Raw genomic sequence first — 17,048 nt, 5'->3', positions numbered from 1 at the left:
TATTGTGAAAAAGATATTGCTTTTAAAAATAACATATGCTAGTATCTTCAGTACCTGGGATTTAATGCACCCATCAAAGATAGAGACCATCTGCAATTTAGTACCTTGTTTGAGATTTTTTACCTAATGGCCATTCCGTTCTGGATGCTGAGACTGACTTTCTCAAATTAGATACTTCGCCATCAGCTTCCATTCAGCTCACACCTGCACTCTGGCTTCAGCATAGGGCCAAAATGTTCTATACTGCTCTTCCATTTCTAATGCAGACAAAAACTTCTACTCCTGCCCTTCTCTGCTATAGATACAACCATGACAGAGTACATGAATCCAAAGTGGTGGGGAAAGAAAAGCAGTTAGGGGAAGGTACCCCTGCACTGTGTATCTAGAAGTCAAATAAATGTGCAGGTATCAATTAGAGGAATATCTATCAGAGTATCCTGCAAGGTATTTATTTACTGTATTCTAGTGGTCTTTAGGAGGACAACATTTAAAAGAGGTAAAAAGGCTGATAGCTAAAAGAGAGACTCCAAGACATCCACAAAGATGCAGAGTGAGAAGGAGATCTCGCAATAGAAATGGGTTGATAATAGATTTCCGTAAGTACATCCCAATAACCTGCTGCAACTGGTTGCAACATTGTAAAACCATTCAGTAGTAACACAGAGATGTACTCACTAAATGTTTATGTAAAAGAAGATAAAAACACTTGGTTGTCAGATGGAAACTGAACAATTTTCCCAAATAACTGTCTTTTACGTTAAACTAAATACTAGTATAAAATGTACGGGCAGGGCAAGTTTCAGTGGGCACAAATGCCAAGGTAGCATTTTAAACCTCCAAATAATGAGAAGGATGAGTTAGAGGTGGACTCAAAGCATCAATTCTCCAGTTAGGCTAGAAGGAAATGCAGAGTGCTTGGGTGGACCAAGTGGACACTGGCTGGTAAAATCACTCGTCTTGAGCAAATGTGTACCTACCAGTATAGTGCACTTAGAGACAATAGATTTCTGTAACTGTTTGTAGTAGTTATCTCTGCCCAATACTGTACTTAGCTTGAAGATTCATAATTTGATTTCTTAGCAATTGCAGACATGCAAGATTTCCTGGTGAGGTGTTTTACTATTGCTGCATATTCAGGCTTTCCTGCTCTTCCTATCCAAAATAACTTCAAAAGCAAGGTGGACCTTCACAAAGCAAGGTGGTCACTGAAAGAGCTCCCTTAAATAAGCCTCCCCTGCAGTCAGCTGAGCCACTGCAGACACGCTGAGATGCACGACTGCCTGCCAGCCACAGCACAGCTGGAGTTTAGAGTGATTTTCTGATCCAGTTTGTTTTACACATGGTTAAAACTCTTTCAGAAAGCCTACAAACAACATTATCTCCAAAGACTGCCTTTCGAAGGCAAATGAGGTAGTGATACTGCTATGCCTTCTCTTTTCCATGTTCTGTTTGGAAGAAGGCATTTAGGAAATGCTTCAAGAATGAATCCCAGATATATGCCATTCAAACAGAGCCCTCAGATTTACTCTCGAGGGCAAGTTGTCATCACATGGCCATTGTGCCTCCAACTGGATTTTGCATTAAAGATTAGTAAAACTAAGCCTCTGGTTTATCTATCTTTAGTTAACATGAAAAATCTCTTAACTGTTTTACACAAAGTAACTGTGCAACAGGATACTGCAGAATTAAAAAGGAAAGAACACAGATTTCAATCCTTCCAGAAAAACACAGAAAATAAATTGAAACACTGCTGACCAGCAGGTAAATGTATTTTGTTCTGATAAAAAATGCATGTAGTTGAGGAGTTTACAAGGTAGGATAAAATTGCAGGTTGAAAGAATCCTAGAAAATTAATTATAAATATATAAGAAGGACAGGGCTTTTGTTGTTGTTTCTTTCTTGAGTTTTAAAATATTTCAATTGAAAAGGTATTTAAAAAAATGTACTAACACTGCTGCTTTTTTCCTAAGGTACCCCAAAATGCATTTCACTCATTTTCAGTGGTATGCTCTCTTCATGCTGTCAGTGCATTGGGTAGTATACAAGATAAAGTTTTGGAGCAACATTAAGATCTTGTTTGTAGAATTTTACCATATTTTTTATGTTTGTATACAATATATAACAAATCATTACTGAAGCTTAATAAGATTTTGCTGTTTGTTTGTCTGTTTTGAATGAATTTTTCTAACATGATGAATTCTCATCATTTCATGATGAATAAAGAAGACAGTTATTAATCTTTCTCCTCACACTCTTGGGAAAACATTTCCAGTCTTTTTAACAACTTCTGTTATTTACCTGATACTCCATAATATTCTCTATAATCCATCTCACATAGTGCAGGTCTGTTGCTGACCAATCTAGTCAGTAGGACTTGTAAAGGCTCTTCTGTTCCACAGACTGTTTGGAGTATTACATTTGGCTGATCATTGGTAATCACCCGACAGCTCAGAGTACTCATTTCAGATGCACAGTGTAAATGGCACTCAGCAGATAATTTTGATGGATAACTTCTAAAGATATGAATCATCAGACTTCTCTTCTGAAGATTGTTTTAGCTTGTATTATTTCATTAATCCTTCCCTGGTTTAATTCCCTTGACTGAGGCACTCTTATACTACAGTTCCGTGTTGACACACAGATCACAAACATCAACATTTCCATTTACTGATTTCAGTTGCATACTACAGTTAACTGGTAATTCATTGTGTACTGGGCCGTGTCTAAGAATATTTGTAGAACAGTTAGTGAATAATTGTAACTCACTTTTTGTATTCAAAGTAGTGTTCAGCAATTTGTTCATCCCAGACAATCTTTGGTTTGTGCTCCTTCAAGACTTCAATGTACCTACAAATTAAAAACACAGATATGGAATTTACTTTTCTAAAAAGCAGATATGAATTAAATAGCAGACAATCTTGAAAACACAGTTTTACTGTGCTTAGATGTTAAATATTGTATCAAAATGTTCTTGATTACAAATTACTTTCTCAGCACATTTCCAATTTGCCATGTTCATGTTTTTAAGCTTTTTTAAGGAAAGGAATTTACATTCATTAGTTAAAAAGTTCTACAAAGACACAGGATTTCACTACGCTTCAATATTTGTATAGCCTAATTCTTATATGCCAAAGGAACTGAAGTCAGTCCTAGAGGCTAATTAAGGCACTTATTAATTTTAACCCACTATTATGTGAAAAAAGCTCTCCTATAAAAGGAACTTAGTTAATGTTCTAAGAATGAAATAAAAAATGTAAAGCTTATTTAAAAGGAAAACCTACTACTATGAAATCTTTAGAAAAATTACCTACACCACTCTTTTCTTGGCATTATTTTCTTGCAATGGACATTTTGAATGGGAGACTGTCTACCTCATATATAAGTGACACAAAGCAAAGTCAGAAAATTACTTGTACACAAAAACTGTGCAGGGAACCAGTGTGGAATGGTTAGGATGGTCTAAGCTGGTGCTCTTTGTTTCCAGCACTGTCTCAGTGTAGGGACAGCATCTCCCTGTGTCTGCATCTCTGATTGCACAACTGAAACAATGCTGCCTGCTGCCTCCTGGAAGTCCACCGAAACATGGCAAGTTGCTGCCAAGGACACAAATCACATCAGTATCACAGTCATGAGAGGAGTCTCTACCACATGTTCTTCCATCCCTTTTGCATCTTTGGCCAGAAATAAGGCTGAATTTAACTTTGCCGATGACTTTCTAGACTACATATTAAGGGGCTTATCTGGCCACGGTCCATTGGTTTCTGTTTTTCCTTGAGGACTGTATCAGCAATTTGAATCTCAACTCCCATCAGCAGTACTCCATCTCTCTCATGATTATATAAATCAATCACAAGCAAATACAGTTGTCATAAGTAGCAATAAAGATTATTTTTCTATTAGTAGATTTTATAGAAAATCTGTTAAAACTGTGTCTTTCATAATACGTCTCATTTCTTCAATAATCTCTGCTCATGACAAGATTTGCAGGGAGAAATATGACTTCAAGTCTTATTTGAAATTTCTACCTCCTAAGTAAAAGTTTTTATAAATAATTTTCATCAGATACCACCCTGATCCTGTCATTGCTGAAACTCATTTCACTGTATAGGAAAGAGAGGGAGAGAGGGAGAATTTGTAATTCTGTTTGAAAAAGATTCACTCTCTCCTTCCCTACTAATGTAAATTACAACATTCAGCATTGCAGGGAATATTTTCTCTCTTTTGTTGTGGTTAGCTCATTCGTATATTGGTAAATCGTCACCTACTGCTAGAAGCATTAGAAAATATTTTCATTTTATATTTAGGCCAACCCAGATGAGCTCCTTAAACATCTACATAAGAAAAAAAAAAAAAAAGTAGCAGTTATTGCACTATTACTCAATACACACATGCCCAGTAACAACATACCTAATAATAATCCTAATTAAACCTTGGAACCTTCTCTACCTTTTTTAAGAAATACAAAATGTTAAGTTGTCCCATTAGGCAAATATGTAAAGAGATTTAGTTTTGTGTATTGAACATTTAAAGATAGCTTTTTAACCCATTCCAGAATGGTGACCTCAGTAATAATGGGAAATGCAGAATATAGGACCAAGATGTTACAGCCAAGAGTTACCAGTCAAGGCACCCTGGCTCACAGTTTCCTTCCTGAACACATATCCTTTGATGGGAAATTCTCACTTCTGTAGCTAAAAAAAACCATGATTATACAATGTCCAACACACATTTGAGCAAGCTTTAGAATCAGAAGTGTAACTTGCAGCAGTCATTACAGCCTACTACATATAAGATATTATTATTTTAAAGCTGTTCAGGCACGCGTCTTATTTAATGAGAACCTGTCCTGACCATGCACTGGGAATTTATTTCCCTTTCTCCTGCCTCTAGGCATTTATCACATGATATGTAAGAGCAAAAATGAATGAATTCATCTTTAAATCACATGTAAAGTGATGATGCTAGCTCAAATCTCGAGTTCAGGAAAAAAAGAAATATTAGCACAAAATTGACACTGCTTTCCATTAATCTTGGGGGTCCTACTTGAAATGCATTAAGTTGTTATTAACGTTGTCTGTATTAAGGACAACAAAAATTCAAAGTACAGTGTTAAAAACAGTGAGCTCCCATTCAGTTTGAATTCTACTGCATGCAGACAACTTCCACATATTCCATTCTTCTCTACCCTGTCTGTGCATTGTATAGTAATGCTACACCAGCAGATACTGCCTCTTAGCTGAGGCAGTACTTGACTCAACAAACATGTGTAGTTATTTAAAAAAAACAAAACAAACACAACTGATGTAATTTTCCATCACACTGAGCCAGACAAGTATGAGATACAAGAGTTCTGGATTCATTTCCAGGTTCTGAATGAGGAAAAGTGATGGGTAGAGAGCTCATCACAAACAGCCTTCTCTCTTCTCTCTACCTTACATCACTCTTTGCCTTTCTGCTCATATTTATTTATTTTTTTCCCTCTCTTCTCTTTCTAGTTTTTCCCTGACTCTTTCTGCTCCCACTGTCCCAGCTCTCATCTGCTTTTATATATTCCTGTCCAGACTAATTTAGAGTAATTTATTTTGTTCCTTGTCTATCAACTCTTAACTTACTAGGTATCTTCTTTTACCAACCAGCTTCAGCAGCTGGGGTATGGTAAAGACTGAAAGCTTGGCTTCACTGCCTTGCACTACATATTCCCCACGTTGCTGTGACCATTTGCAAAAAAGCTGTGCTCAGTTTCTCTGATCCTAGCCTGAAGTAACAGCAGCATGGATGAAGCACCTGAGGTGCTGAAGCTAGCTTCTAATGAACTTCCAATGCAACACAAAGAAATACACATGGATTATCAGGTATAGTAGCAGAAGACGTGCACCCAACTCCCAACCACTTGTTCTAGAACACAGAACTACTGCTGTGGCTCAGCTAAATAGGTCTTGGTTTAACTTAACCAAGTACACATAGTGCACGTATGCCAGCTGTTATCATTTTGCAACTCTAATGCTCCCTGCTGGCTCACAAACCCACTGGACAGAACAAATGAGAATTCAAAAGGAACAAGTGATGGTGTACTTGCAAAGTCAGCCCTGGCAGAGAGGTGGACCTATGAGCAGCCTGAACATGGTTACACCTACATGTGGCTGCACACTTAGCTGACAAATAAAGGATCCAGAAAAAAGCATTTCAGAATGTATGGCTGCTGTTCCTTTCCTAAAACAATTTTCTACTAAAATATGAAAGATGGAATGGCACTGAAATATGTTAAGGTAAAAATAGTGATCTGTTGTTCTTCTGAAGAAAATATTTATCTTCATGGATAATGCCTTTTTACCAAGAATACAAGGATCTTTTGTACAAGAACACACATTCTAGAAAAATATATCTTCAGATATAGTTTTTAGACTAGGATTTATTATGTTGAGATTTTTAATCATCAGGTGCACTTTGATACTTTCTTCTAGCTCGTGTAAGCAAAACTAACTAGAAACAACAGGTCTCTAACAAAGAGGGAAAATCAGTCTCTTGCTCTCCGTTTAGTCAGTTAAACTATGCATTCTTTGATGATATGCAACTCGTCTTCTGCTTCTGGAGATTGTTATCTGTTCCTGCTGCAGCAAACCAGGCTTATCTGACACAGTACCAAACCTGAGAGAAAGCATAAAAATCTACTATCCAGCTTGTAGAAGGGGTGTGTGCATGCTATGTGTGTGTTGAATGGGAATAACCAGAAACTCAAATGTAAAATGAGTTATGCACGCACTGACAAAACTAAACCAACATCGGGCTCAAAGGCACACCTGTTTTGACTACAATATGCACAGACAATCAGAAGAAGATTGACATTACATGTTTTCTTTTGCCAGTCTGTTTCAGTTACAATAGCCTTAACTTGGTTATTAAACTTTGAATGTAGCAGGAGCTGCATCTCCGTAACTGTGCCCACAGATGGTTCCTATCCACAGCAACAGAAGTTTTAGATTGCACTAGATAGGACCCATCTTCCCCTTTTTCAGACAGTTGTATCTCTTAATAAAAACCAGAGAAAATATGCAAAAAATTTGTATTCTAGAAATCCAAGTTCAAGAGCTTGGATTTCTGATGTTAAACAAACCGAGAGAAACAATTACAAGATAGTGTTCATGGTAGTACTCCTAAGAACATTCCTTACCTCGATATGTATATTTCAAACAGCATTGAGCAGTCTCCCTGCTGCTCTGTGTCCATCAGGGCACTGCATGAAAGGACTAATAACTTTCTTCAAATCAATATTTTTTTAGAGGAAATATACATAAATATGTGTAACTTAGTACTAAGGGACATGGTTTACTGGGCAATATTGGTGGTAGGTGGACAGTTGGACTAGATGATCTTAAAGGTCCTTTCCAACCTTAAATGATTCCACAACTCGATAAAGGCTTTTCGTTAGTGCTGGATTTCAACTACCACAACACTTTCATATTGTGGCTGTTCAGGCTTTACTTATAGCTTTCCTTTTGGTAAGAGAAAATGTCAAGGAAGAACATAATCAGGAGACATTTTAAGACTTCACATCTAAGTAAAGCCAGCATTGGTAGTGAGAGAAGCAACTCTTTAAAAAGGTGCTTTTTGGCGGGTAGTGAGAGAACTAGAAAGATAGAGAATTGGCCAAGAGAAATTATACAAAACCGATGATGGGCTGTCATAGTTCTGAATATGTCAAAAATAATTTTGTATTCAAATATTCCATTTTACAGCTGCAGCAGAAAATATTGTAGCTTGTGTCTGAGTCTCAAGCTTCCTTTTTGGCCTTTCTCTTTCTTTTTTAAAGAACAGTTCTAAAGAATATCTGCAGAAATGCTGAATATATGAGAAGCCAGAGAATACCTTCAATACCTATTATATTGGTAATAAATGAAAACATAAAAGGAAAAAGAATGTGAAAAAGGACTATATAGATATTTTGCATTCTCATTCCATTGACACCTAAGACTGCAGCTTGCAAATGGTAGAGAAGTCTTGAAGTTTATTAACCTTTAGATATAAGCCTTTATAATAGCTTTGCGAGCATGCATAAATTCATGAAAAGGCTAGCTGCAGAGTCAGAAATTGCATAGTAGTATATGTACATATAAATATATAGTAATAAACAGGGTGAGGATCCAAACACAATGCTGAGTGATGTGTCAGTGACAGACTGAACAAGGTAAGCTTCCACCAGACAGGACCCATAGGGATCTTCAGCATCCTTTTACCCATTTCCTCTCAGCGTTCAACACTCAGTAACAAAATATTTACTTAGAATGTGCAAGCATTAACTACTGACTTCAAACAATCTGGACTTCACTTAACACAAATTCCAGAAGCAATTTCAGTAGCAAATGAGATATCCAAGAAAAAGACAGCTACTATATACCTTGGAGAATCAAAAGCGCAAGCTAACAAATACAAAATCAGATTTTGCTTTGAGGATTCATGCATTTGAGTGAGGTGGAGAGCACATCTAGAAGCCTTAATTTATTCTGTCTGCAGGGTATAGTACTTAAAAATAATTCTGTTAACATCTTTAGACTTTTTCATGTAAAACAAAACCAAATGCAGTATTTGTGGTGTCCTGAGTAAATCCAAGTAGCAGTCCAGAAAGAAGGAATCTATAAACAAGCACCAGATTTCTCCGTTAATCCTTTCTCTGTTGATTTCAAAAAGTGCAGAAAGGCTGCCAAGTGTTGCTATTTTTTAGATCTCTGGAGACATAGAAGAAAGTCGAGCATCTTCTACTTGCTCTCATCTCAGGGAAACAATTACCAATAAACCATAGTTTTAATGACAGCTGTAGTGTCTTACTGTAGATACAGAAGGAAGTTCAAAGACAGCATTTCCACATATATGGGTATGTTAACAGTGTTCCTTATCCTCATTCAACTATACAGTGGTTTGATGAAGAACAAGCCCTGTCTGAGAGCTTATTCAGTACTGAAGCAGGTGAATTACGCGAGGGAACTGAAAGTACAGTTGAAAGTACTCTAATGGATGCTATCTTTTCTCACTGTAACCAAAATGGTTCTCCTTTATAAAAAGGAAAACAAAATTACACCTGTATATGGATGAAAGAATAGTAGAAAACATAGATGAGGCAGAAAAACATGTGCATGTTTATGTATTTGAGGTTTTGATTCAAACTGACAGGTACAGGAGGAACACTTGAAAATCTCAAAGAAAACAAGAGATTTGTTTCTGAACCATTAAATATTTCCCGGACTCAGGGCCACGGCAGGCTGAGGCAGAAAGTTTGCATATCTGTTTGGATATCTTTAATGTTGATGTCCAGCAGTTGCATATTATTTTGCAATAAATAGAGATTTAATATTTTTGTTCTTATCCTCTATTTTTCAAGATGCTTACATGGGGCTACAAAACACAAGCCTTCTTTTCCCATGCAAATTATTTATGAAAGCAACTATTTACCAAGTCATTTTTTTCCATATGCATCAAGTTTGCATATATTTTCTATCAGAAATCTTTGTTGTTCTGGCCACATCCAAAGTCTCAACTTCCTAGCTGAAGTATCACACAACATTTCCCTCTGCATTTGTTCAGTTAGCTGTAGATTTTCCTTTCTGATTTATCCAACCTAACACATGAAAGATCACTGATTATAGCACTGTTTGGTTACGGCAGCCCTTGCTGTCTTGAAAGAATGAGTTCCTTTCCTTTAAAACTCAGTTTTGTTGTCTGGATAACTATTTTGCCTCTGGCCAAAGGGTATCTTCCTGTTAGATAGAAGTTAACAGTAGAGTAGCTAGAGTAGCTAGAACAAAAGACAGGATTCAGGCAACCTCACATAAGTAAGAATGCAGAAAAGAACAGAATGTAATTAGGCACGTGGTTACAGAACAGCTCAAAGAATTGCTCTATTTTATCCTGTTTTAAGAAGTTCTCTTTGACTACTAGCTAGAGGATTTATTTGCATTTATGAACTCAGTACATTACTCAACTTGAAGTCCTCAATAAATACATATCTTCATTTAGTTTGACTGCATTTGCACACTGTAGCAGAAATACTAAGTCACAGCCTGAACCAATGATTGAGCACCTGATGGGAAGGCAGGGCCAACCCAGGGGAGCTCAGGTGTATGCAATGTATGCACCAGCAGGGGTGGAGCCAGGATCCAGCCCTTCCCAGACCTCTTGTAAGGGTTGGCAGTAGAGGTGGGGGGGGCTCTTGCTGGAGATTCCTGCCTACCTGTGGTCTTCTGAGGGTAAGCAAATTCTTTCCTTTGTTTCTGCATCTACAGCTGCTGCATTTGAGTATATTCTCACTTGCTGCAGCCTAGGACTTTGCTACTCTGCTGTCATGGCTGTGCTTTCCATAATATCATACCCACGTTTTTATAAATGTGGCTATACAGTAAAACTGCAATGTTGTCTTCGTTGCTCCTCTTTAAGTTATTACCAATTAGGCCTATGACTGGGCAAGGTAAGAGTAACAAAATTCTCTCCCAAATCTAGGAGACAGGTCACCTCAAGGTTAACGCAGTTCCATTTCTGACTCATTTCTGTTATGAACTACACTAGCAAAGCCCCTCTCACTTCTAAGCCAGAATCTTTTCTCCTCCTTGAAGTTTTAAGCTGAAATAAGGGAGAAAGAGGGAAAAAAAGCAGATATGTAAATAGTCTAACATATACTTTAATAACTTAAAAATTGATTTAAAGTAGATCCTCCACTCATAATTAAAAATGATTTCATTAGCCATTATAATTTCTTCTGCTGTACACTGGAGATGACTTAAAAAGCCTGATTTAAAGCAGATGTTAGCCTATTTTGCAGATGTAAAATGGTCCACATTGTGAAAGCAAACTGATCTTCCTCCAAACTCTTTTCACTTGCAGCCAATAATGCATACCAAGAAACCATAGATAATATTAGAACTAAAATAAGAAACACGAGTGACAGCTGCCTTTAAAAATAAAAAAGGAAAATATTTTTTTCTCAACTGTTTCCTCAGGCGTTGCATCACAAGCTTTTCTTGCCCACATGACCACTAATAAAACCATTATTTACACAAAACACAATTAGAGCATGCTCTTTCAATTGCCAAATTTAATTCACCTGTTCTGTATCATCTAGTTCCTGCAATGTAACTTGTTCACCCTGCATAGCAAAGTGGCAGTTCAAGAGGTTTGCACAGTATGATTATTCTTATTAGGGCTGATCAAAAGCCAAGTGCAGTTTTGTGAGATATTTAACATCTTATGTGTGCAAATTGTTCCAAATGCAATTGAAAATATTGTTATTTTACTTGTGAAAAGACATTACAAAATGTGTGGTACTGATATGTCAATAACAGTAAAGCACATGTAGTATTTTAATTGTTTCTTTTGATACTCAAAGCAGGAGGAGATCTCCTTTTCACTAACCTAAGTCATGAAGGTATTGCAGCAAAAATGTAAAGAGAATATTCAGCAAAATAACTGTCAGCAAAGTACCTAAATATTTTGAAGAGTGTCAACTTTTAAGGACTTCTACCATTCTAGAAAAAGGGGAAATCATAGGTCCTGACACCATCCTCCTCCATTTTTTTTTTTTTCTTTTTGGTTAATCACTTCTTATACACTTAGGGTTTCTTTACAGATCGTGTTCAGAGAGAGAAGAGTTATTTTGGACCTTTTAAAGGGCAGTGTGGAGATCAGTACTGAGCTGAAATTTTTCTAGGAGCCTCCAGCGTATGGGTGAGTGGGAAAATACCCTCTTTTTGGGACAAGCCTAGGACTTGCAATGTTATTTTAGAATGATTATACCCAAGGATGCTGAAATGAAATGCCAGAACCGGCTTTGAGCACAGTGAAAGCATTGCTTACTCCCATCACACACCAAGGGAGACCTTCACCACAGTCCAGGATAAGTTATCTTAACACCACAGATCTGAGGATATGTGTTTCCACTAGAAATTGTACATATTTCCAATTACATGGTTTAGTGGAAAATATTGGTGGCAGGTGGATGGTTGGGCTAGATGATCTTGAAGGTCTTTTCCAGCCCTGGTGATTCTGTGATTTTATACACAAGGAGTAGTAAATAGAAGTCAAATTATACTGAATAATATATGGAATCTGCCATCAAAAATATACATAATGTGTAACTTAGATAACAAGTATCTAATATGTGAAAGAGAAGATGCTGAGTGAAAGAAATCTTACAGACTCCTGAAATCCTTAAAAGTGCTTCCAGGCTCCTAAGACTATGATATATTTAAATGAGAATTGAAGATGGTGAGAAGCCAGCTGGTGGCTTTTTTTTTTTTTCCTTAAGAGCTAAACCACCAAACCAAATCACACCAGTTTAATGTCCATTCTTCATAGAAGAAACAGAGGTCCTAACAAATTCTTCTAAGATTATGTATCATTGTGTAGTGGTAGAAGTATTAGTCCTTACTAGGCAGGGCAGGATAATATAAAAGTTTAAACTCTACTTCAGCTCATCTAATAGTCTGGCTTACTGCAGAGGCTTAAGCAACACATGATCTTTCTGGTTAAAAACCACTGGTCAGTATAACAAAATATTAATGCTTGTTTATCCCTATAGGATTCTTTCAATGATCAGCAGATTAATCCTAAAAATAAATCTTTGAACATAAAATTGCCAGTTTAAGGATACAGTTCTTGAAATGCTTAAGGATGAATCACTTTGAAGCACAGTATATTAAATACAGTAGCATGGTCCATTCTTCCAAGAACTGGCATTGTAAGCAATGCATAATGAAAAAGTGAGGCTGTATATTTCTGGATGTGAGGCTGAATAAAATTCAGATATACCAATACATCTACTGTTCAGCTTCAGCTATAAATAAGAAAAACTACAACTATGCAAGTTCTGTAGTATGCCAGGTTGTTTTTATGTTGGCTTTTTTTATAAAAGAACCACAAATTTTAAAAGATTTCTTGACTACCCTCTTTATCATTGCTGGCAAAAATGCATAGTTAATGGTGAACATAGAACACTATGTTGAAAATAGTGTTTTGTAGCTGAGAATTAACTCTATCAAATCATGTTACTGTGTTCTTTGTGTCTGTTGTAGTTTACATGGGAAATAACAGGAGGCATTACTTTTGGAGTGACCTCTGTAGAACTACAACAAGACTTCTGGTCTTTGTTGAAAAGATAGTGCAATTACAAGCTCATGCAAATAATGGCTAATCTTCCCAAAGTAATGCAAATCTCCTAGGATCAGTTCATTTTAAACAGGCCTTAGAACAATCTGAACTGCATACAATTCTTCCATTCTTGGCATGCCTTGAATTGAAGGTGGGCTATAAAGTAATAAACTATATTTTATCCAATTAGAGTGGAGATTTATGCCTTTTTAAAAAAAACCATCTTCATCATGGCAGTCAAGTAAATGTTTGAGCACATACATTTTAAATTTCTTGATAGTTAAACTATTACTAATACTGTGGCACTACTGAAATAAAACCCAACATTTCACACCACATACACAAATATTGTATTTCTTTTATTGTTGATTTGTTTTAAGTTCTGCTGGACAAACATATCTGTGCTTACTGATTAGATTTCTTAAGATTAATTTTTAAAGCAAAAACAATATGTATATATTCAAACTGATTTCAAAAAGAATTGTTGCTTAAATGCTTGGGCAATGCTTGGAGCAGAAATCAAGGGGTAAACTGATGGCCATCCCATTTTCCTTTAAGTTAACGGAAAATTAAAAATGTAACATTGTCTTACCTCTAACGAGCATGCACCTAGTATTTTTAAATAAAGCAGCACTACTTTTCACATTAACCACCAACACTACATCTCTAGGCAACAAGTTCCAGTGCCTCACCACTGTCACTGTAAAAGACCTTTTCCTTATATCCAATGTAAAAAATTTGAAACCATTTCCCCTTGTCCTGTTGCCACAGACCCTGCTGAAGAGTCTGTCCCCTTCTCTCTTGTAGAATCATAGAATCACTGAGGTTAGAAAAGATCTCCAAGAACATCCAGTTCAACTGTCCACCTATCACCAATAGTTCTCACTAGAATTAGCTCCTCTTTAGATACTGGAAGGCTGCTATCAGGTCACCTCAGAACCTTCTTTTCTCCAGGCTAAACAGCCCTACTCTATACACAGAAGCCCTTTGGTTTTCCGAGTAAATTGCTGATTTAGAGGAATGGTATAAAGCAGAGTTATATTCATAGCATATGTGGGGTTTGTACATCCTAAAAACATCCTACAATTTTGTTAGTACCCGGGTAAGCTAGGAAAGTATATCCTTTTGTCACATTTGCATGATAGAAGTTCAGACTGTGCAAAAATTTGAGCAAATTTAGTAATTGTTCACAATTTATCTAAGCATGCTGTCAATAGTAAAACAATAGGGCATTTTTGTAACTAAAGTGACTCCAAATGCAAACATACATTACACTGCTATAAAGTTTTCAAAATATTACAACTTTGCATTCCCTATACAAATCATCCAACATGTGCAGTAATCACCAATACAGCTGTCCAATTAATGGATGAAGAAAGTCCTTAAAATGCCTATTAACCGTAAATCTAACAAGTTAAGCATTAACAAGAGCATGCTATGTTTACATGATACGCGTATAATGAAGGGTCAAACTAGAAAGAAAAAACAAAGGAAAACTAAAGAACAAAGACAACTGCAAGGTGTTGATTAATAAAAGCAGAGTGGAAGAAAGTCTGATAATGTGGAAATAAATAATTCTTTTAGTTTGTTTTTTAAAAAACACATTTTAGAAAAAGAATGTCGGGAACAAAGAGGTTATCACTTTTCCTTTTTGTTTCAGCTTTCATTAGTGAGCATCTTCTTTTTCCAAAGGTGTAAGAAAAGCATTTGATTATTTCAACTTAAAAAATGAATTCTACTGATTTAAGTCTGGTAAGATACTAAATAGGTTCACTGCCACAAATAAGTCAAGTTTTCTATCTTGTGTCGGGCCTGAGGAGAGAAGTGGAGCTTTCCTTTTCATTGCAAAGAGCCATTTCAAAACCATATGGCAGAGATATCACCTGGGAATAACTCCATTTGCCCCACATACATAATTATCACAAGCTCCTGCTGCATTTGTATGCACAGAGATGAGGTATAATGACCTTGTTAAGTAAAGAAAATAAAAAAAGAAGAAAGCTATAAGATGAAGAGAAACTGATGGGACTGTCAGCTGTAGAATTGCAGAGCCCTATGTTACACAGACCAGAACAAGATGGAGAACAGTGCTTGGTTTAGATTAAAACATCCCAGTTGTAGCTACTGGAAGACTTACTGACCTATGTTTGGGATTGCCAAGGCTTTTGCTGGTTATTACTTTAATTGTACTTGCTTTTACATAAGATGGGAGGCTGTAATCTGTTGCAGCTACTGCAGTAAACCACAGAAGTGCTTTACACACATAGTCTATGAAGCAGCTATTGGATCCCCTCAGAAGAACTTTTATTTCAGTATCCTTATTCAGGATGGCACAGTTTTCTCCTTAAATCTAGAATTATTACTGCCAGATGACACATTCTGTACTCAGCATCAAACAATGCTTGGTGAATCAAATTGAGGATTCCTGCAGCAATATAAAAGTTACCTCCTCAGAGCATAAAAAAGAAGTTTCTCATTTTTTTCAGGAAGCTCTGATTCTGTAACTAGTCTCCATTGGTGATTGATTTTTGATCAGTTTTCTGATTGACTCTGTCACTTGCTGACTTGAAATCCCAAATGCTATTTTGTGAGTAATTTCAATAGGACAAGGGGGAATGGTTTTAAACTGAGACAGGGGAAGTTTAGGTTAGATATTAGGAGAAGTTTTTCACACAGAAGGTGGTGAGGCACTGGAACAGGTTGCCCAAGGAGGCTGTGGATGCCCAATCCCTAGAGGCCTTCAAGGCCAGGCTGGATGTGGCTCTGGGCAGCCTGATCTGCTGGTTGGTGATGCTGCACATAGCACGGGGGTTGAAACTAGATGATCATTGTGGTCCTTTTCAAACCAGACCATTCTAGGATTCTCTTTTTCCCTCCGACAATGTGGACAACGATGATAGCTGTTTTTAATCAAACACTCAAAACATTTCCATACAGAGAACAAAATTAGGAAGAATAAAGAACAGAGACCAAAGGCAGACAAGACAGAGCACCACAGTAGAAAGGCCAAACTAGATTGTACCAGGTCATATGTCCACGTGGTTACCAAGTCAGGAAGGGTCTAAATGCATCATACATTTTACAGTTTTCATAAGTTCACAAGAAGAGACAAAGAAGAAAAAAAAAAAAAAAAAAAAAAAAGAGAGGTGTGTGGAGAAGATGAGTAAGCAACAGCAGTTCAAATATGCTGGAAACTGATTTGGATCCTGGTAAATGAAGAGATAGTTACATTATTACATCTATTAATTCACATTCACAACATACATTCTAATTACAAGCGGTTTCTGACCCTTTCTGGCCCTGTAGCCACTGCAAGAACCTCTGTAATTACTTGCCTCTTTTGCGACAAAATACAATTAAGCAGTACTAATTATCTGACACAAGATATTTTGAGCATGGAAGAGGCTAACCAGTTGCTATACCAACATAATTTAATGAATTTGACTAGCGTTAAAGATTCAGAATTGTAGTTGCTCCTCCCATGTCATAGCAGTTTTGAACTGCATCAGTACTTCCACATCTATAATCTAGGTTGCAATTTGCTGTTTTGTACCTACAAAATAAGAACATACTAAATACAAGTGTGCTCAAAGAATTCATAAAACCATCAGATTGTCACAGCGTTTCACACTTCAGAATGATGCATAAACATCTAGCAATTAAGATTGAGGTGGGAAGAGTAGTGATTAAAATGAAGAATCTATTTGGAAACAAGCTCTTCCTCTGAAAGAGAGATGTCTGCGATGAGGTTATAAATTAAACTAGACAAAAGCAACACCAACCCAGCCAGTAATTGTGGGGATTTTGTATAATAAAACAGTGACTTCTCCCTAGCAGCAGTTAGACATGCCACGATGCATAAATATTTCTTCAGAAATACCATAGCAACTTTTGTGGAAGTCTAGAAAAAATAAGGCAGG

General features: G+C 36.7%; 1 protein-coding gene across 11 annotated transcripts in view; it reads right to left on the bottom strand.

Annotated features, from left to right (window-relative positions):
* CHID1 (chitinase domain containing 1) overlaps positions 1 to 17,048 on the bottom strand; it is a 125,130-nt gene that overhangs the window by 23,544 nt on the left and 84,538 nt on the right. For all 11 annotated transcript variants that reach the window (XR_014883429.1, XR_014883430.1, XR_014883435.1 and 8 more), the window contains one exon: positions 2,767 to 2,847. Coding sequence is in view for 1 of the 11 variants with exons in the window: in XM_085224344.1 (XP_085080470.1) it covers positions 2,767 to 2,847 (81 nt within the window). In the remaining 10 variants the exon portion in view is untranslated. The remainder of the gene's footprint in view (positions 1 to 2,766; positions 2,848 to 17,048) is intronic.

Source organism: Meleagris gallopavo, chromosome 5 (genome assembly GCF_905368555.1).
Source record: "Meleagris gallopavo chromosome 5, MGAL_WU_HG_1.1, whole genome shotgun sequence".
Classification (NCBI taxonomy): Eukaryota; Metazoa; Chordata; class Aves; order Galliformes; family Phasianidae; genus Meleagris; species Meleagris gallopavo.
The sequence above is the reverse complement of the archived record's forward strand: the minus strand, read 5'-3'. Positions and strand labels throughout refer to the sequence as shown.